Genomic DNA, 23,448 nt, shown 5'->3' on the forward strand with positions numbered 1-23,448 from the left:
GTACAAGTAACTGAATAGCTTTTAAGTGTAAAGGGTGTATAGTAAATCTTCCCACCAGACTCTGTAATTTATCTTTGCTTTAGTTCAGATTTTCGAAAACACTGTGCATAGATATCTTCATCATTACCTGAAATTTCCAGGGTTCATATTTATTGTACTGAAAATGCTGATATAGGTATTCACAAAGTCAATCTACACAAAGGGACATCAATAAATTATTAATCCAGAAAAAAATATTTGTCTGTGTAACAAAAGAGTATCATGTGTTTGTGACTATGCAGTCAGAGAGAACTTTCCAAACAAAGGATGCTTCCTCTTCAACTGGACACTCACTTGGAAATATATCAGCATGATGAGGCATGACTAAGTTTACATTAGAAGACTTATTGCTTTGGTACCCTGGATGAAACTGTTAACTTTGCACCATATGTATGAATTTTAGCATATACTTTGTATTATCAATGACCGTCTATGTCTTATGCCAGAAAATGAGATGACCGCTAAGTGTACTATAGTCTTTTGATATTTTCTTAAAATGTAGTGGCTAATTTTTCAAAAGTGAAATGGTTTGACCACCTATCTGACTTTTTAAAGTATTAGGATTTTACAATTTGTTCTTTAATTGAAGACAACTTAAATATGTCCATGAAAATCTTTACCAACTATATTATAATCATATGTATCATAGTTATAAAATCAAGGAGTCAAACATTTAAATTTTCTTTTATGACAACATGGTTAACAGTTTGAATATTCCAGGTTAATAATTCAATAAGTCCCCAGCATCTGCCATCAGCAATTAAACATGAAGATGCACGATGCATGTGTTTCATGAAAATCACTGTCTCCATTTTTGTTTGTGCACCATATTGCTCGTGTTAAGCATTTAATGCCTTAGCATTTTCTTTACAGGGAACAACCACTGAAACTGAGATGAGAAAGAGAAGGTCAAGTTCTTTCCATGTTTCCATGGACTTTCTGGAAGATCCTTCCCAAAGGCAAAGGGCAATGAGTATAGCCAGCATCTTAACAAATACAGTAGAAGGTCTGTAACAAACCCCACTGCCATTATTTTAATAAACTTGCATTATCTTTTTTAATTAATTAATTTTTAAGCCTATCATTTCTCATTTTACAGTTCCCACTCCCTCCCCTCCTCCTGCCCCCTCCAACTTCCCACTTCACCCCACCTCCAATCCATTCCTCAGAGAGGGTAAGGCTTCCCATGGGAAGTCAATAAAGTCTAGCACATTGCTTTGAGGCAGGACCAAAGCCCTCCTTGCTATATCTAGGCTGGGCAAGGTATCACTCCAAAGAGAATGGGTTCCAAAAAGCCAGTACAAGAAGTAGAGATAAATCCTTGACTCTCTGCCAGTGTTTCCACAGTCTGCCCCAGCCATACAAATGTCACATTCAGCCTGGCTTGGTCCTACGCTGGTTCCCCTGCTGTTGGACCACAGTCAGTGAGATCCCATTAGCTCAGGTCAGCTGTTTCAGTGGGTATCCCCATTATGGTCTTGTCCCCTTTGCTTATATTATCACCCCTCCCTCTTTTCTGCTGGACTTTGGGAGCTCAGCTCAGTGGTCCACTGCGGTTCTCTGTATCTAACTTGTATTACCTTATTGGAGTGAAATATCTCCACTTATATGTTGGCAACTATATATATTCTCAGAAAAAAAAATAAATGACCCTGGTATTAAATGGGTGATCATACATTCTGAAAGTGTTGAATATTAATTCAGTGTGCAGGACTCTGTACCCTTAATGTCTTAGTAGTATGTGGGAACTCTGAGAAATTTCTAATTCATTGGTCAAAAATCCTCTGTGATTAGATTCAAATTTCACCAAAATGGTTTCTTAGATCATGATCCAAAATAATTTTAAGATTGGAGAGAAGAACAAGTCATTTTCACAAAATAAAAGCATGTTTAAAGCAAGATGTATCTCATTAATCCTTATCCTAAATATTACAAATGAGCAGCCTGTCAGGAACACAGGATTTTACGCAGAGTTAATTATCTATGTTCCTGTTGCAACTTTCTCTATAAGGCCAACAACCTTACTAGCATCCAAGTGCGCAGCAGCAGGATCAATGCGAAAAAAGAAAATTATTTCTTTCTTACATCTACCTTATATATATATGTCTGATGGTATCTATAAGTAATTTTCTTTGCAGCAAACAGAAATACTCTTGCTATTGAAAGTATGTTTAGTGATCCAATGTAAATATTTATACTGCAAAAATGGTCATTTAGTATTCCTCCTTCTTTTTTTTTTTTTGAATCTAGAACTAGAAGAATCAAGGCAGAAATGTCCACCTTGTTGGTATAAATTTTCCAACATTTTCTTAATTTGGGACTGTTCCCCATATTGGCTAAAAGTGAAACATATTGTCAACCTGGTTGTGATGGACCCATTTGTTGATCTGGCCATCACCATCTGTATTGTCTTAAATACCCTTTTCATGGCCATGGAGCACTACCCCATGACGGATCATTTCAATAATGTGCTTACAGTAGGAAACTTGGTAAGCATACTAGAAGGTAAATCTGTTCAGTATTCAAATTTTCTGCTTGAGAAACTCTTTGCTATATTTAATAGCTTATTAAAACTCTTTCAACCACAATTCCTACATCCCTAATGCAATTATAACCAACTATCTATATACTGCTTTTTGAGGTAGAATGGCATTTAATGTCTGTGAAAAAAAAGATGAGACATAGAACATAGACCTGTAATAATCATTAAAAAGTCAATAATGATGTTTCCAATGTTTTGAAAATCTGAAGTGTTTCAGAATTTAAGGCCATGGGTTTTTTTTTTTAATTAAGGATAGCATCACTGTTTTTATTAAGGGATAGTATCTAGATGGTTCAAATAAGGTCATGAATTCTCTTCTTTATGCATCCTTTCAAAGAGTGATCAACAACACAAAAGTGTCTCCCTCTTTTCTCCTTCTAGGTTCTAGGAAGTCAATGCTCTGCCTTATAAATCTGTTCTAGATACAGACCATGAAATATGGAATGTACCCACTGCATTTTGTGCATACCGTGATTAGTAAACCAATTTTTAATCAAAGTTTCCACTTAATACTCTCCTTTTTTCACTTTAAAACATCAGTTACTAGAATGTTTTCTGAATGAACTTAGAAAGCTCAGCTTTTATTTGAAGAAAGAAGTATGTAAAGTATGATACGCATTTAATATAATATTTAGGAGGAATTTTACAATTTTATTGACATAGAAAATGAAAATACACATATCCTATAGAGTAATTTGTATTTTTAAATCTGTATGGGAATATGCTTTATATGCATATAATTATTAATGACAATGATGGTAACATTGCAACACAAGATGCAAAAGAACAATGGCTACCTTATTTGAAAGAAATAAGGATAAAATTACAAACTAAACTTTGTGGGTAAAATCTTATCATTATGTAGGTTACATGAGGTCCGGAAAGAAAGGCAGAAAGGCAATTTAATGGAATGAACATCATCAAAATTGTACATTGGTGCACAAATTCTAATTTGGCTATTTTCTAGCTGGTTGATGAAAGATGGGTGTTTTACACACCTTGGAATATTGTTTTCTTCTGTTGTAATGGAATAATTATAGTATTCACTTAGCTGGTTACTGGAACATCTGTGAGGATAATACAGTAAATAATTCAAACCAGCCTTGTCAACTAAATTTGCCTCTACTAGAAAGACAGTAACAGGATCAGTAATGGGGAAGTAGCCTAAGCCTTTTATCTGTAGGAAAATACGATGGTATATTTATCATAATCATTATCTGATAGAATTTGAGTAATTTTGTTTTGATCTTAGGTTTTTACTGGGATCTTCACAGCGGAAATGTTCCTGAAAATCATAGCCATGGACCCTTATTATTATTTCCAAGAAGGCTGGAACATCTTTGATGGTTTCATTGTGACACTAAGCTTGGTAGAACTTGGCCTTGCCAATGTGGAAGGATTATCAGTTCTCCGTTCATTTCGACTGGTAAAGAAGACCATGGCAATAATAATTGTTTTCCCCAATGGTGCCATAGACTTTCCCACACATAGACTTAGCATCTTATGGTTTTGTGTAACTTGATGCCTCTAAATGGGAATATTATCTCTCCAGTTATTTATATAAAAAAGAAGCTTTCTTCTGAAAAGTTTAGACATGTAAACTTTACTAATATTATCCATTATTAGTTTTCAGTGCTTGGTTACATAACACAGAACCTTGAACATGCTTTGCCATTGGACTGTCACTAACCCTGTCATGTGAACACTAATGTCTTTTTTTCTGTTGCCATGTTGACGAACTATTGTTTCTAATGACTGTAAAATTAATAATTTCAAACAGAAGAAGTGTGCTCAATGGATATGGTCAATATTTTGATAATGACTTGAAAATGTAAATAGCCCTTAGTAGCAGTGAATGACTTTCACCCAAAAGGCAGTAATTCAAATTCTAGAAAATCTATTCCATCAAAAACCAAAAAATTTATAAGACTATGTAGCATATACATGAATTCATATACGTTGTCCTGAATATCAAAGAGGAGCCATAGTAAATATTCCAGGTGTACAATGCATGTGTATTATTTATATCTTTACTCCAGTGTAATATTAATTAACATAAATATTTTTTCTATTCATACCAGGCTCAATGTATAGTTACTTAAAACCTTCTTGACAAATGAATCCTTTGGCAAAACTTATTCACAATCAGATGCTAATATGACAGTATGAAATTTGGTATGTCTCAGAAAAACAAATTAAAGAACAGTTTCCAATATATAATTAAGAATTCACTTTCAAAGACGATGATTTACATAATTAAAAGCTGGAAAAATTAGATTCTTCTTGGGAGGATCCAAATATTAACCATAAATCTGAGAAAGTTAGAGCAAGACAATGTAGGAGGGTCTTGGGATGTGTAGGATTAACTATGAACCTCATGGCTGCATTCAGGCTAGGAAGGAGTACTGTCACTGGCTGCACCCTCTTTTTCCTTAGTAAGCCTCCGTATAATTAATGCTTGTGAAGATCATAATAATATATATTAATTTGTTCTCATTTTCTAGCTCCGAGTGTTCAAGTTGGCAAAATCCTGGCCCACACTAAATATGCTAATTAAGATCATTGGCAACTCGGTGGGCGCACTGGGCAACCTGACCCTGGTGTTGGCCATCATTGTCTTCATCTTTGCCGTGGTCGGCATGCAGCTGTTCGGCAAAAGTTACAAAGACTGTGTCTGCAAAATTGCCAGTGACTGCAAACTCCCGCGCTGGCACATGAACGACTTCTTCCACTCCTTCCTGATCGTGTTCCGGGTGCTGTGTGGAGAGTGGATAGAGACCATGTGGGACTGCATGGAGGTCGCTGGCCAAGCCATGTGCCTTACTGTCTTCATGATGGTCATGGTGATTGGGAACCTCGTGGTATGTACCCAAATTCGATATGCATTTCAGATATACACACACAGCATGACAGAGTGGTGCCCATTTTATTAAAAATAACTTTTATCATCATTAATGTTTAATACCTCTGATCTTAGATATATTTATAGTCTCATTCTGGAACAAATACTGTAATATGACAATATATACTATCACAATACACTATGGTAATAAAGAAATACAGTTTTAAAATGTGTGCACACTAATATTATCTATAATTTTTATCATCAACACCATTTTAGGTCAATCATTTCATCACATTTATTTTTTAAATTGCATAGAATTGGTAAACTCTTTTTTTAAATCTGCCACATGTGTATATATGCCATGTATTTGTGTCTCTTTGTGCATGTGTATGTGTGTGTGTGTGCGCGCGGGCATGCATGTGAAGGGGGAGAGATCTTTTGATATCAAATAGTGTTGACAAGATTGGTTAGTGCTGGTGCATGCCTTTAGTCCCAACACGTGAGAGGCAAAATCATGAGGATCTCTGTGAGTTTGTAGCTAGACTGGTCTACAAAGCTAGTTCCAGGACAACCAGAACTACACAAAGAAACCCTTTCTCGAAGAAAGAAAAAAAAAAAAAAAAGGTCAATGAACATTTTGAAGACTTAAGCTTTTAATCCTAAATTTGGTCGTAATCATGTTGATTTTGTTAACACCCATCAACATAAAACCATCAAGAAAGAAACTTCAAAGTATATGTAAATGCATATTTGCAACTATTAATGATTTTTAAATTTAGAACTGTTACATTATATGAGTGAATGTTTTATTTTACTCATATCACTTTAAATACAATGCCAAATCAATTCATTTGAATTCTTCATTTCATGTGTGGGAAATCTTCAAAGCAGTAGGAAAAATGCTTTTGTTTTATAGAGATAAGGCCATATCACAAATTCTGAATGTCCAAGACTTTTCCAGGGCTGGGTGTTGAACCCAGAGCAGTGATATGCAGTGTGTGTTCTGACTTAGCCACCTAACTTCTAACAGCTGCTGTATTTCTTGCTCTTATAGATTTAGATTATTTCTAAACCTAGGGGCTAAGGGACCTGTGCTCTCCTCTGTGTTTTGGTGAAGATGTACCTATGTCTGTTTTCAAGGTCCTGAACCTCTTTCTGGCCTTGCTTCTGAGCTCATTTAGTGCAGACAACCTTGCAGCCACTGACGACGACAATGAGATGAACAACCTTCAGATTGCCGTGGACAGAATGCACAAGGGAATAGCTTATGTGAAAAGAAAAATATACGAGTTTATTCAGCAGTCCTTTGTTAGGAAGCAGAAGATTTTAGACGAAATTAAGCCACTGGATGATCTAAACAACAGAAAAGAGAATTGTGTATCTAACCACACGACAGAAATTGGGAAAGATATGAACTGTCTGAGAGACGTGAATGGAACCACCAGTGGCATAGGAACTGGCAGCAGCGTGGAGAAGTACATCATTGATGAGAGTGACTACATGTCATTCATAAACAACCCCAGCCTCACGGTGACTGTGCCCATTGCTGTGGGGGAGTCTGACTTTGAGAACTTAAACACCGAGGACTTTAGCAGTGAATCGGATCTAGAAGAAAGCAAAGAGGTAAGATTCTATAAATTTGGGGAGGTAGAAATATATGCATATGTATATGTATTAATAAATGTATGTGGACTATATTGTCTGTACTTAAAAATTGTAGAAACTTTTTGACATAAAGTAAAATATTATTTTACCGAGAAACCAAAGACTCACTCCCAGAAGGATGAATGGCAAATCAAAGCATAATATACTAATGCGTGATTTTTCACAGTCTTATTAAAGAATATTAAATGTTAAATGAGTAACAAATGATAAATGAAAATAAAATAACATCATTATATGAGTACTTAATTTTTATATTGAACAGTGAGGGAACATGGCATTGTAACTTTTCTAGTAAAAATAAATCAAAACTATTTTTGGATGCTTAGGAGCATGTAACTGATAAAAGTGAAATCCAGAGCTTTGTCTATGAGTATTTATGTTTTTCTATTTATCACCTCAGCTCAAATACACAGAAGTGAACTTTCGAAAGAAGTGGTCCATATTGTTCCTCACATTAAAATAGCATTATGTTATAGTTCTATGTGGGCTAAAATAGCACTGCGATATGAACTAGATGAGTGATATAACCAAAATTTATTTATTCACAGTTCTGGAAAGTAGACAATTCAAGACCATGGTATCACTGGGTCGGTGTCTGCTGAGGGCCATCTTCTTTTTTTTTTTTTTTTTTTTTTGGTTTTTCGAGACAGGGTTTCTCTGATGTGGCTTTGGAGCCTGTCCTGGAACTAGCTCTGTAGACCAGGCTGGTCTTGAACTCACAGAGATTCGCCTGCCTCTGCCTCTCGAGTGCTGGGATTAAAGGCTTGCGCCACCATCGCCCGGCTGAGGGCCATCTTCTAAAGTTGTAGATGGCCATCTTCTTTGTTTCTGTACAGAGCCTGTCTGGGATATGTGCACAAGAACAGAAATAGATCTGTTTTCTCTTTTCCAACTTGTAAGGGCATGACGCTACTGGATTATAGCCTTAGCCTTATGAGTCACTTAATATGTAGGCTCATTAACAAGCGCCAGCTTCAGATATATAGGTAGCATCAGCATTTGAAGATGGAACAGAAAAACAGGTGGGGGAATACAATTCAGTGCATGGGATCTTACTTAAAAAATATTAACTTTAAACATTAGCAGATAGTAAGGCTGTCCGTGACTCAGACTGACTTACTACTACTATTTCTCAATAACCAATGTGCTCCTATTTACTGTGCTGCTAGCTACAGTGTTCAGTATGTGTCATTAATATACTTTTTACTTATATTTTCAACTTATAATGGGCGTTATGGGATATAATGGTATATTATTCACTGAAGACAGAGATAATTTTGTAAGGCAATTCTAAAAAAAAAAAAATCTAAAACAAAGAATCTGTGGTTCAAGCTTTGATGAAAGTCCCCAAAATAGTAAAGCATCCTTATAGTCCAAATACTTTAAAGACATCAATACGTCAAAGACATTCGATTCCTAATAGAAATTTGTTGGTATATCCACCATGTTCAAGCGAAACCATGCGGTATTTGGTAGGTAGTTGTCCGAGGTATATACTGCAGGCATATGTCGTAATTTAGGTTATTGAACATGCTAATTTAAGGATGATTCAAGTTTTTATAAAGTTTGTGTGTCAAGTGACTAGTTCCCACTTTGAGAAGTATGAGCTGATATTAAAACTATCGGTGGCTGCACTGAGATATTTTGGGGATTCATAATGAAAGAAGAGGAAGGGAAGCAGCACAGAGGCACAACAGTGGGAAAATCCTGACTGCAGTGTCTATGGAAATGAATTTGGAGTGTGAAAAAAAAAAACATACATCTTCCTGCATACACTCCAAATCCATTCCCTCTGTTTAACACTCTGAGTCGATAGTAACTGATAAACAGAGTATCAGGGATCTCATGTATATGTGTTTGCATATAGGTGTTATCTCAGTAAAAGGCTAAGATTTAAAATAGGTCATGCTCTATTCATAGGTCGATACACGTTCAGTTTAAACATGTGTTTTCTTTGTTGTGTCTCTACGAGCATGCAACGGTCCAATATACCCTTTGATCATGACATTCCAGATGATTTATTTTGATCACGTATTAAAAGTTAAACTCTCATTGATATCCATAAATAAGATCTCTGTAATAAATCTGGTCTCCAAACAAAAGCATTTCATGTTTAAAATTAAAGCTGAGAAGAAGAATAAACCATCTGATTGATTCCTCCCAGATAACACCAAGCGTGCTTTGCTTGTTCTGTGTTGTTTTTCATTTCACCTTCAAGGTCAAAATCACTTTCTGTACCAAAGAACGTCTTTAAAAGCAAGAAACATGGCATAAATCCACTGTGAAGGGAAAATGCTCTTAGCATCAAGATGGCAGTTTTAAGTGATTTTGGAATGCCCTAGTGGGCAAGGCAAAGAGCATGTTTCAACTGCAATGCGGTTTCTGCGTCCCTTCATCTCACCTCTTAAGAGAGCCTGCCAAGTATTTATGGATTCCACAGATCGGAGGATATGTGTATAATTTAGCGCCTGGGGTTCACGTGTAAAAATACACCCAGTCTCTATTAAGTCCATTTGAGATTTAATAAGTTAAATATTGATTAATAGCTTAATAAGTACCAAAATGTCTTTAAAATATTTTATTAATCTCAAAACAGTGAGAAACAATACTTTCAATTCATAGTAAAAGTTAGTAGCAATTTAAGAACAGAAAAAGGAGAACCAAATTAAATTTTAAATTAGTAAAATTCTTGTTTGAAAGACATTTGGGTTGCATTGTTACCGAGTATCTCTAAAATGTTGTTGGAAACATGTCTTGTCTCCAAAGTTGAAGTGTGCCCTTCCCTTACAGCTAAAGAGCTTTCTTCCCTGTTTGTTATATCAAAAAAGAATTAAACTCATCTTTTTTTATTTTGGCAATGGAAAAAATAAAAATATAAGTAACAAATTAAATGAAGACACCATGTCTCTTAAAGACACAACAATTGAGGTGGAAGTATGAGTTTTTTTTCAAATTTACATTTATCTCATAAGTATTAGTATTTTTAATGTGGGAATTATTTGCAAGTGTCCATAAGGTATTTACAAAACTGAACTTTGTATTTGAACTCAAAGTAAATCGCAGTAAATTCCAGAAAACAGACAGTGAATAGGGGTATCTAACCTCAGATCTGGTCAATAAAGTAATGTAAATTAGAAGACAGAATTTTGTTGACATACAAAACAGTTCCACAATAGCCTGGAATGGAATATATTTATTTGGGGATAAACTATCAGAAAGGGTAGTGATCTGCAGTCCACTGTGTGTGCTGGGAGCTAGAACCAAATTTTGTAGCCAAGAGGCTTATGTCTGTTTTTCATCTGACTTGTAGTACATGAGACCACACCCAAAGTGGTCTGGTATCTTAAAGGCAATTATTGGCTGAAGGAGTTACCACAGCAGAAATCCATCTAAAAACGAAGAAGAGACAGGTCTTTATGAAATCTAACTTTTGGTAAACATAGTTAAGTTTTTGTTTTTCCAATTACACACCAATGTTTACCTTGTTTTCATTATTTTTTAAATCTAACTGTCCTGCTATATCCTCACTACAAAGAAATTTTCTAATAACTCAAAAGACTAAAGTACAAGTAGAAATAATTTAAAGCTCATATTATCCTATGAATTAGGATGCCAATATAAAAATAATAAGAAAAAGCTATCAGCCTGTGTTTATCCCTAAAACAGACTTTGTAAGAGTGAAAACCATATGTAAGCCACCTTAAAATGTCAAAATATGAAATGTGAATATAAATATATTATGAGTGGGTCTTATTGAGATGGGGATCAATTTGCCTTCTACACACAATGACACCTTGAAAATAGTAACATAATACCTTTGGCTGAGTTCTTAAAATTTTCTGTCCAGGAATTTCTCAGACAACTCTTTTTTTAGGACAAGAAAAATAGTACTTAGTTTCATCAAATCTATCAACTTTGTTTTCTTTGAAAGGCAGAATAAAAAATCAGTACCTCAAAGGTATTTTAGTAAAAAAAAAACTGTGACCCTTGTGAAAAAAGTTGGTAAGAAAGTAAAACTAGCTCAATATTGTACTAACAAATGTCACTCTTATAGCACAAAATCATTGGTTCAAGGAAGAAACATTTATGAGGCAATGAGCTACTTCCATGACACTTGCCACCAAGCCTGAAGATCTGAACTTAATACCTGGGACCCAGAAAGTAGAAAGAAAATACTAGGTCCATCAAGTAGTCTTCTGGATTCCATGTGTGCTGCAACACACATGTACCTTCACACACACACACACACACACACACACACACTTGTGTGGCGTGCATGTGCCTGCATATACAAAACAACTAAATAAACGTAATGAGAAATTTTAAATATATGTTCCTGCTAACATCATTCAATTTATAACTTGATGGAGCAACTTTTATTTAAATAATAACTCATTTGTGAAGGTCTTATTTGACAACAAACTGCTTGAAAACTTTTTGTTCCATTTGGCACTGAAAAATGATACTACTGAAGAAGTTTTATTTTAATTATATCTGATATTGTGATTCTTGCTAAAGTCTAAAATAAATGTAGAGATCTAGCAGATCACTGCTAAATGTTTAAGAAGATAAATTTGCTATGTAAATTAAATTTCAACTGAATCTCAGCCCACACATAAGTTTATTCAAATGGGGGGGGAGATTTCTAATAGTTAATGAATGTTGGTAAAGACTCTTACCTTCTGAAATCAATTCACTTATCATTACAATTAGAGAAGGCATCATAACAGAGAATACTGTTTTTATAGTGAAGAATGCTACATGATGATGAAATGCTACTCTGCTCACATATTGTTTTATAAATAAATATTAATTCTTAACAACACTGGCAATGCCAATAAAAGCTATTGGTATAACATGATGTACTTAATGAGGTGGTGAGTCTCAGCCTGGAATTATTGCAATTGGTAAAAAACCAATTATGTTGAGGATAAGACATAAGGATCTTCAGAAGGCCATGTTCTAATAAAAGATGGGCATTGTAACTGAAGCCCTCCTTCTAATGATTCTCATTTGTTAGAGAAGCAAATGCAAGATTTATCCTTGAGTATGTTTTAAGTCACACGAAGTTGTAGAATCAAAGATAAGGTCATTCAAAGCAAATGCAACCCAAATGTAGATGCAAAAATCTATCAGTTGTTAGTTACATCCTGTGTTGAACAATGAATACTCCAGGTGCTGAATGTGGTAAACAGGTTAACATCACATTTTTTTTTTTTTTTGGAAAGTTAAGTTAGCTTTTAGTGAAGAATCTGTGTATAACGTCAGAGACAATCTTCACAATGAGCACTCAGAACTAGACTTATCTTTCATATCAGCACAGGTCCCTATGATCTGTAATTTTCTGTTCCACAAGAAATTTAAAAGGAAGGAAGATAATCAGCTGGATATAGACCCAGATGTAGAAGTCATCTTTCTTTGAGCAAATACAAAGGAAACCTCTGTTTCATGTAGATGAAATTCTGTTTCAAATATGAACAGTGTTGGTGTGGTGTTTATTATTTATAAATACGTGCTGAGTGGGTCTTTGGGGTGATGTCTTTTAGGGTCTACATAAATCTATAGTTTGGAAAATAGTATACATTTTTTTTTCAAATATTAAACGGGGCCATAGATGTTTTGTTTGCCAATAAACCTTGAGCATCTACCATGTTGTTAGTGTTCAGTGTATCTTATTGGACTAAATTATCAAAGGAACTAATTAGTTTTACCCAAATCTGAAGGCCAGCATGCCATCTTTAGAAAGGATTCACAGAACTAGTTCCTGTCTTAAGGATAAGTAAGTATTTCCTGCTGATTTTGCCATTTTTGTATCCCAAAAAGTCAAAAAGAGAGCCATGCATTTGGTTACTACTGCCAAACCCTGAGAACAGTGTTTCTATCTAATTAGCTTCACATGGGATATTAGTAGGAACATGACGCACTGAGGGAAACTGACTTTTCTGTGGATTTATTGATCTGTCTTTGCAATGCTTTATATTCTAAAATATTTTTCAGTAATTGAACCTGCTCATTTACTAATGTAAGGATATTTGTTTATTGGTGTACTTTTTTCTAACTTTTTGTAAGACATCTTGTCTCCAAAGAGCATATGGAATATAAAAATGAGTGCTTTTATAATAAATAATTCTGATCTTCTGATCTACCTAACAGTGGATATTATAAACGTAAGATAAAGCAGCAGGTCATAATAGCCCAGAAGTAAGACAGTTTTAAAGAACCATATATACACATTTAAACATAGAATAGACTAAGGATTTTATTTCTTCCTAAGGTTTCTCTTGGTTTCATCCTCTCTCTCTCCTCCCCACTCCTACAAATCATGACACTGCCCCCCCCCCCTGCCACCCATTCCACAGGACAGAAATGTCCCCACTGTTTGTTACTGATGGTCACTTGTAGCAACCTAACCTGATATGGCACTCTGATTGCATACAGAAATTCCTGGGCAAGGAATTTATAGTGAGCTTCTCCTTCTCCTTCTTCTGAATCTCTGTTTTACTATAAATATTCAGGCCTTCTTTCCTCAAGAAAAACACAAAATAAAGTCCTAATAGTAATCCCTCTGCGGTAGGCCACTCAGTAGGGAATTATTAAAGGGATTTGCTCTTCATGTCCGTTTTCTGCACAGAAACTCAATGAAAGCAGTAGCTCTTCAGAAGGGAGCACAGTGGATATTGGGGCGCCTGCAGAGGAACAGCCTGTCATTGAACCCGAAGAAACCCTGGAGCCCGAAGCCTGCTTCACTGAAGGTAAAGGGGAGGTGGTCATTCTCGCACTCACCTGTAGAGGGCAGCTTTTGCAGCTGCCAACCACCTAAAGTGGGTCCCTCACACACGATAAAACTTAGGCCCATTTCAAGCATTTCGAAAAATTTAAATCCAGTGCCGTACTCTGATTATTTCCTTTCAACCATAGCAGAGGTTATGAGTCTAGAGAAAAATGCTTCTGTTTCATCAAAACTCATGACTAATTGACATTTTTTCAGAGAAAATAGTGATTGTTTTTACAAGAAGTTTACGTCTTAAATATTTGTGCGATGCTCACTAAGAGAATTTGCCCGAATGGTAAATATTCTGGCTATGAAAACTCAGGGGGTTTCAAATTTAAAGCCAGGTTTTTAGATGAAAAGCAAAATTCTTAATGCATACTGTGAACATAGGACATGCACAGTGCCCTGGATTCCTGGGCCCTGCCCAGAGCCTGCTTGAGCCTACAGAGATGCAGGCAAAAGTGTAAGACCCATCTCCTATAGTTAGTATTTACTATGGTTTCGCGCCTTTACGATTTGAGTTTGGGAAACCTCAGTTTACTTATAATTTTATATTCGTCGTTCTTTGCCTCATAGGCCTTAAATGTAACCAGTCATCCTTTGTCCCCTCTATAAACTACGTACATTATAACATTAAACCTTTCTCAAAACCACCTTTGTGTGCCCATCAGGAAGTTTCTTGTGCTGACGAACTCAAAGAGAATTCACCTGACAGCTCACACTTATGATTACTTCTCCACCTCACCCCCTTATTTGGTGTTTGTGGCAGCTTACTTCTTCTTCCTTCTGCCCCTTTTTTCTTTTTCTGCTTTCTTCTGACATCCCACCTCTTCTTGCCTTAGGGCAGTGTTCCTGTATTTATCTCTTAAAAAAAAAAAAACAACAACAACTTAGTGTAAAGTACTTAAACACAAGAACATATATAGTACTTTCTTCTTTCCCCTTTAATTTTCTTCCATGGTGTTTATAAAGGCAATTAGTGATGTCCACAGGTTTGATTCAGAAAACAAAAGCAATGTGGGGAAGCTAGAGGCGCATCAAAGCAGGACCATGCAAATCACCTGTTAGTAAACTCAGCTATCTCAGAGAAACATACACACCCTTCCAGGAGCACCACAAGAGTACCCATATGCTGGTGACATCTGTATGGCCTCTCCACACACTTCTTAAGGGGGATGTTTAATGTTCAATTATCAATTTCATTTTGTAGTCCTTTAATCAAGCAGCTACAATAGAATGTAATACGTTCGTACCGTAAAGACAAACTATTTGTCACATTTGTGATTTACAAAGTATTTTTTAAAGCATCATTGTGTAAAGAAAAGGCAAAATCTGAAAATGCCGCATGGCCCATCGATTTCCCATCACTCATAAATACACACTTGTTGCTGTAAGCTGAAAGTGTGATCACAGCCAATTAGCTGGCGGAGGAAGGATGAGCCTGGGCTTGGCGAGGTGCATGAGGGCAGCGGCAGAGCTGTCTTCTCTACTCCTATTGGAACCCTATGTTTGCAGGCTGTGTCCGGAGATTCAAGTGCTGTCAAATCAGCGTGGAGGAAGGGCGAGGAAAGCAGTGGTGGAACCTGCGTCGAACTTGCTTCCGAATAGTTGAGCACAACTGGTTTGAGACCTTCATTGTGTTCATGATCCTCCTGAGTAGCGGTGCTCTGGTGAGTGAATGTAATTAAGTAATTAACCCTACGTGCTCCAGCAGGGACTCTGACAATCACCTGGCACAGTGATTTTCTAACCCTTTGTACTCCATAGCCTTAGTTGCCAATGAGTCTTCAATACTTCCACCTTTTAATCTCCCAGCCACAAATTTATCGAATAACTCTGTATTGCTGGGTTTGCTTTTTGTATGTATGTATATTTCTAACCATTCATCAATGCTTGCTTATTATGAAGATGCTCAGAAAAGATGACCCTTCTGCTTGTTCATTATAAACAAATGAGTTTCATTTACTCTTTGCTGAATGAAACGTGAAAATGAGAACCACAGAAAAGTTCATGGAAGAGCTGGTACTGTGATTCCATGTCCTCCGAGTTCTAATGAACTCTGTGTGGGCACTCTAATAGGTCCTTAGGAAGCACTTCTCTGTCCCTTTTCGTGTGTGTTCACAACTCTTGGGCTTCTCAGAAAACAATGAATATTGGTGAAAATAAATAGTGGACAGAATGGCTAAGTGATGATTTAAAGATTGGATTCTCCTCATTGGAAGGTGCTAGTTTCATCAGGATCTCTTTAAATTTAAATGAAAATTATTTACAAAGATAGAACTATATTGGTAGCATTTTAGAATTTTAGATGTAAAGAAATATTTAAGTCATAAAATATTTTGGTTTGTTTGTTTATTTCTGTTTTTTGGGGGTTATTTTATTTTATTTTTGGTTTTTCGAGACCAGATTTCTCTGTGGCTTTGGAACCTGTCCTGGAACTAGTTCTTATAGACTAGGCTAGCCTCAAACTCACAGAGATCCACCTGCTTCTGCCTCCCAAGTGCCTGGCTGTCATAAAATATTTAATAGATAGATGATAAATAGAGAGAGAGATGTTCATACACATATGCATACATGGATTCACAGATAAAATATATACATAAATGAATACAAAGTTCTTGCCTGAGTCAAACAGTATTTCTTACAAGATTTTAAATCATGTGTTTATTTTCCTGCAGATTTCTGGGTAGGATAAATTCATATCACTTTAGCCAAATAATCCTTTCATCATTGAAAGAAATATATCTCAGAAGTAAAGTACCAGCTCGGGTTTATTTTAGTACAACCCATAGGAGGATCTAACTGAAAAGTAATGTTACGTTAACATTAAGTAATGTCACCTTATCTCTGCTAAGAAGTAAAATTATCTGCAAAATCAATAAACAAAATACAGTGAAGTACTTAGTAAAATTGGACAGTATGTTGATAAACCATTTCTGCTTCATAAAAACTATTATTGTTTATTTATTTAATCTCTTCTCTATAAAAAAAAACATAAGTAAGAGATGGAATATTTTTCCCTCTCGTGGTGCTGAAGATAGAACTGCTGGTCTCCCATAGCTTAGACAAATACTCTAGCCTCTGAGTCACACCCATGGATTGGAAACCCAAGAAAAAAAGTACAATGACTGCTATGCAATATGACAATGAAGAAATACTTTCTGGCCTAGCCAATTGGCTCATGAAATTATACTTTCACTTCAGAAAGAGTGGAGTCATGAAGACCCCTCTGGTTTTAGTACCTAGAAACGTATACCTATTCCTCTAATTTAAGATGAAAGGACCCAGAGAGTAGCAGAACAACATCAAGGCTCTCCTGACTCGAGGGAATACCATGTGCATATACAATCAGAAAAAATAAAGCTTTCAGATTCTGTGGTATGTGAAAGCTAAAATGTGTAACTTTTTCTTCTTAGGCCTTTGAAGACATATACATTGATCAGCGAAAGACCATCAAGACCATGCTGGAATATGCTGACAAAGTCTTCACTTACATCTTCATCCTGGAGATGCTTCTCAAATGGGTGGCCTATGGCTATCAAACTTATTTTACCAATGCCTGGTGTTGGCTGGACTTCTTGATTGTTGATGTAGGTATCTTCCATGTCATGCCTTTTGCTAGAGGTAGTTTGTCTCATTTGTAGCCTTCTTCTAAAATGATGAAACTCTGGCCATTGTATTGTGATGACAAGATGGGCTACCCAGCCCTTGAACCTCTCACCAAATGATAGCGGGAAACTCAGAAGTTTAGACCAATTCAGTAACTAATCAAAATAAGGGAGCTGGCACACATCTTTAATTGCAGCACTAGGGAGGCAAAGGCAGGCAGATCTCTGAATTAGAGGCCAGCCTGGTCTACAGAGAATGTCCCAGGACAGCCGGGGCTACACAGAGAAACCATTATGAAAAACAAAATAAGTAAATGAATGAATGAATAAATAAGGGAGATAAGATCTAGTAGAAAATATAAATTTATATTTATGAAACATGTTGGTAATATACAAGATAAGTGATGGAAATTCAAGTATGTATCACTCTGTTGTGTCGGAAAGACACTTGTTTCTTGGAGTCCTTCACCAACTCTGACTCTTAAGATGTTTCAGCATCCTCTTCCTCATGGCTCCCTAAGCCTTAAGAGCAGGGATCTAATGAGGACATCCCATTTAGGGCTGAGTGCTCCACAGGTGGAGTGCTCCCACTCAGCCTTGTCCTGTTGTGGGTATCTACTGCAAGAAGCAGCTTCTCTGATGAAGGTTGAGTGACACCATCTATAGGTACAGCAAGAGGTCATTGGAAGTCATTTTATTGCTATGTTCTTTTAGTAGAGTAACAGAACAACTATCAATTTAAAAAAACTGCATCTTTTATATTAGGTGGTAGCTACAAATTGAACGAGAGCAGTTTCCTTTATTCATCATTTTATTTGTGTTGTGCAGGTTTCTTTGGTCAGTTTAACAGCCAATGCCTTGGGTTACTCTGAACTTGGGGCAATCAAATCCCTCAGGACACTGAGAGCTCTGAGACCATTAAGAGCGTTATCACGATTTGAAGGGATGAGGGTAAGAAAATGAGAACTCTGGAGTATTCTATATTGCCAAAGCTAGACTGAATCCAGTTTAACTAACAAGAAATAGATGCATGCAAAAGGAATGGCGACTCTGCAAAAAAAAAGCTATTTTATTATTTTCTCTGTTGCATATTGACTTCTTGGTGATATGCAAGAGAAAATAGCCCTTTCTGAAAATGATTCAATATCATTTATCTGCTTGGCTAATTAAAATGACCTTATTTCATAAGAGATCTTGGGAGTTTCCTTATAATCCCAAACTCAAAAAAAAAAAAAGGCAGATACTCTATTTAATAACTGAGAAGTTGTAAGATATAGTTTTGTGTCACGTCATTCTCCGTTGTGATGACCTGTCTGTACATAAGGAATCTTATTGAAATTAATGTTAATCATGAATACGTATGAGTACAAAGGGGACAAAATGAGTTGCTGAGTGTTTTGTCTTTAGAATGCCAACATTTTCATTATTTTAATGTATTTAAGGACAAATATGAACTACTGGCTGACTTATCCCTTATACCACCAAGCTGTAACAAAGCTAATCTTAATGCATAAGTAAGATACCAATTTAAATATATATACTCACACGTCTTATAACAGCAAAGCCAAGCTATTAAGGAAAAAGAAACAGAATATGTATTTTATGTTCATTACCATAGATGACTCACTAATGAACCTTAACTTAAAACTCATTTCTCACTTATACAAAAATTTTATTGCACCCTTTTGAGCAAACATTAAGCCCTTCCTCATAATTCATCACAGGGTAGAATTTTGCATTTATTGACTTATTGCTATTATGATTATTTTAAAGCATAAAACATTCATTTATGTAAGATTGCAGTGTAAAATTTGATTTTATATTTTTAAGACCCAAAATGCATGTTCTCTAAACTAGCCATATGAAACGTGCAAATGAAAGAGAAAGCCTTTATCCCGTTACTGCCTTAGGGTCGCCTATGCTCTCAAGCAAGTGATGCTACCGGATCTTCTGCAGCATGGAAATCCTTCTGCCAGGCATCCTGTGTTCCCTCATAAATAGAAGTCTATTACCAATTTTATTATACTACACTTCAAGAGGCTTAACACTCATTTTAATTTACCTAACACATATGGAAACATCTCTTTACTAGTCACAATCCAGCTCAAAGAAGCCTTGATTTCATATTCACATTTATATTAAAAACTATCATATACTTTCTCCAGATTATGCAGGCATTAATCTTTTCCAGAAAAAAAAAAACACTGTCATTCCAGAACGGCAATTTCAGTTGTCAAGGACAACATCGTTCTCATGCATTTTATATAAAATCATGTTGACTGAATTAAAATCCCTAATTTAAAAGGATCCCCAATACTGAATGATGCTAAGTGTACACGGTTGTTAGAAAACATTTCAAATTTGACCTTTTATAATATTATTAAATCTACAGTCTTTTATTTTTTTAATTTTCATATATTCTTATTTTTTATTGATTTTTATTTTTATATGTAACATTTACTTTCCATAACAAGTGGCTTTGTTTTCTATTTTCTGTTTCTGATAAAAGTGACTTTATCTATGGTTATTAATAATGCTTTCTTTTTTAAAAAAAAATCTGAAGTCATAAAAACAAAAACTCTGTGTAGATGCTAAGAAGCTGATTTCTGACTATGATTCCTTGGCTTAAAGTGAGGCCAGGAACACCACACACCAACGGCAACTCCTCAGCACCAGCTTGGCATTGTAAAGTCAAAACACCACTCTTCTAGCTCCCTCTGCTGAGTTTCTAGCATATGAATTCTTCTACTCTGTGGAAATCTGACTGTGAGTGATGGGGAGGTTGGATGTGATGCTGCCTGTGACCAGGGACTGAGATTAGGATGTCTTCAGAAACTCTCATTTTATTCTCTGTGGCAGCATAGAATCGCAATAAGCTGGGTCACAGCGAAAACCAGGCACTCATTCTGCTTTGGGTTTCTGTCACTCTTTCAAAGCATGTGCTTTTATGCAACACTACTGAATACGGCATGCTGCAGAATGCTTGAGAAGGAGTTAGCAAGTGATAAACGAGACATCATCACGTTGTCCTTTTTGTTCTGCATGCTTTATGCACATTTTTGGCTGACAGCTTTTGAACATTTATTGTATTTCAAATTTCCAGTCCAAATTTTTCAAATCATGAAATTGAACTGAATGAACCAATGTCGTGAATACCTAGGGTCAAATAAAACTGGTATTTAAATTGGCAGTTTTAGTTTCCTGATCTGGGAAATCCTAAATACCGTTTCAAAGGAACTCAAGTCTTAATTGCTAGGGAAACAGACAGCGAGCATCATATACAAAAAGTAACACCAAATGTTCTGTCATATCAGATCTCTAACTAATAATAAACTATATATTTTTATTTTATATAGGATAATCTTGCTCCAACTTGGATGGGGTGGAGCGGTGGTTCCTCCCCTCAGCCCTTTATTATGGGTACTGTATTACCCCTTTTGCTACCTTTAATCCTTGCACTGTGACTGATGTGTAGTGGGGATGAGGGAGGGAACGGGAAGGGTACGATTGCACCACAGTAGGTACAATGCAGCGTTACGACCCCAGTAGCGCATATTTTTGTTAAGTTTCACTAAATATATATGATTTAGCTACTGTGTACTTCATTGTCCATTTATTGGGATATGACTTGATCGGTGAGGGTGGGGGACCCTGGTGTAGGATGATTATTATGGAATCGTTCTGACTTGTCAAGCTGATGATAGTGTCTGAGGCACATATCTCTTGCCTTGGAGACACTGCTCTGGTCTCTGCAAGGGCCAGCTAGAGTCCATCAGTTGATTGTCAATGTGTGTGAGCAGAGGCTAAGGTGCCAGGCATCAAAGGGTCATTATTGATTATGCTCAGTCTCAGTTTAGATCGCTAAAAATAATTATTTGCAAAAGGTAGCAAGGTGAGATACCTGTGAAAGAGCAGAACATACAAAAATGTGTTTTAAATTCTAAAACCAAGAAATGTGAAAATGAGCTTAATTGAACTATATAGAATAGAGCACACATAGAAATAAAAAAAAAACTCATGAGCACTAAGGTATTCATGCATAAGCCAACTCCTTGCAAGCCACCCCAGCATCTTAGAAGACATCACAGTGAACCCCAAAATAAAAGCAGATCTCATCTTCATTACCTCTTAAAATTCAGGAGTCTTATGTAAGAAAGATAATTTTTATTATTTAGAATAAGAAAAATAGCATTTTGTTTGGATAATTGATACATTTGCCTATCAGACATATTAATAAAATTTCATAATACTGATCTAGGTGTTAGGCTTTTTGAACATATTTTTTAACTTTTCATATTCAGAAGTCATGATTTCCTGCTTTCCTATTGTTACATTATTACTCACATAATTTTTCTGTATTTCTTCGAAAACTATGGAACCCATGATTAGCAGTGACTTGAAAAATCAAATCAGTTCGTTTAGAGGAAACTTGAATGCACTGAAATTCCTAACATCCGCTAGCATATTTGTCTGTTTCTCATTTTTCATCAATTTAACCAGAAGTGTGGATCTTAAAGAAGAAAGAGACTCTAAGAACTGACTATGCTACTAAAGAGAAATCCTACTGGGAGCTGATTTTAAAAAAAAAATTGTTGGAAGAAGCGATCTCTAAAATCAACCCATTAAGCGTGCTTCTTTCTTAGACATCTCCTTTTTATGCACCTTATAACCTCAATTTGTTCTTTCCAATTTATTTAGACTAACTCTTCCCAGTACATCCCCACATGGGAGCCAATTACTGACTCTCCCTAGAGACTGATGGGAATTAATACATCTCCCTCTCTGCAGAACCAGGGGATGCTTGGGGCTCTTGGGAAAGACAATCCCTGTGTGACCTTTTGCTCTGTACTTTAATGAAATAACAACTTTAAGTGTATTTTGATTGACAAATCCTCTGATGCTACGCCAAATGGTTTTCCAAGACAAAGTTCCCTGTGAAATAAAATTTCTCACTGGGCCAAATCTTTGGCAAAATTGTATATCTTCTTCTGAACTACATTCCTATACGATACTGGACACCATCACAAACTCAGTAATAAACATTCATTTCAATTCAAACCCAATTCCTGTTTCAAAAGATTTCACTCATATTTATTTCATTATACAAAAAAATCCTTATTCAAGTTTTACTTATTTTTCTCATATAATCCAGAAATAAAATCTAAAAATTATGTTGTGTTCAAAACATACTAAGATAAATTTTACTTTATTTTATTTTCCTTTTCCTATTCTGAAAGATCTTTATCGCACTCAAGACAATCAAAGTCTTAATTATTAGTAAATATGTCTTTGTAGCTTACATTTTCACAAAGATATTAGTACCTGTCCACAGAGATGGTAACTCCATCTCCAGATGGTTCAATTCCTAGCCAGTCAGTCAAGCATGAGGACTGGAATTTGGATCTCCAGAACCCATGTAAATTATAGACGGGAAAAGCAGCTCACCTGTAATTCCAGAGCTAGGCAGATGGAAAGAGATCTCCAGAGAAAGCTAGCTAGCCAGACTAGCCCTGACAGCAAACTCTGAGTTCAAATGACTCAATGAGTAAGATTCAAAACAGTCAAGGAACACTTCCATTCCTACACCTACTTCACACCTCTACACATGTGTTCCACATGTGCATGCACACTTGCACACATATATGCTGTCACACAGAAATATACATCTATGCATGAAACATACACACATTAAAGTATCATAATTTACCAAAGACATAGGAATCTAACTTTCACACAGAACAGTCAGGGAAAACCATAAGTGGTGGAAATTCTTGAAAAAATAAGCAGGGAGAACGAGAAGGAGCATGAAATGCCAATTCTGGTCCACTTTCTGAATCTACCTTGTTTTGGATTCATTAGTCTCATTTTCCAAATGAAACCCCAACACTAAATTGTCTTTGAAGTTCTTTCCAGGACTAAAGCTATGATTCTTGAATTCAAAGGAGACAACTCTCAACTTTGTTAAGGAGGCTGACCT

The 23,448-nt window shown here is 35.9% G+C and overlaps 1 protein-coding gene across 1 annotated transcript in view; it reads left to right on the forward strand.

Annotated features, from left to right (window-relative positions):
- The window catches only part of Scn1a (sodium voltage-gated channel alpha subunit 1), a 65,574-nt gene that overhangs the window by 24,967 nt on the left and 17,159 nt on the right, over positions 1-23,448 (forward strand). The window contains 9 exon segments of the mRNA XM_050121950.1: positions 913-1,045; positions 2,290-2,528; positions 3,834-4,007; positions 5,086-5,442; positions 6,567-7,049; positions 13,723-13,843; positions 15,379-15,533; positions 17,280-17,453; positions 18,300-18,422. Coding sequence (XP_049977907.1) covers positions 913-1,045; positions 2,290-2,528; positions 3,834-4,007; positions 5,086-5,442; positions 6,567-7,049; positions 13,723-13,843; positions 15,379-15,533; positions 17,280-17,453; positions 18,300-18,422 — 1,959 coding nt within the window.

This window comes from Alexandromys fortis, unplaced genomic scaffold, assembly GCF_014885135.2.
Source record: "Alexandromys fortis isolate MF-2015 unplaced genomic scaffold, M_Fortis_MF-2015_v1.1 scaffold_8_9099976_23576923, whole genome shotgun sequence".
In the NCBI taxonomy this organism is placed as follows: domain Eukaryota; kingdom Metazoa; phylum Chordata; class Mammalia; order Rodentia; family Cricetidae; genus Alexandromys; species Alexandromys fortis.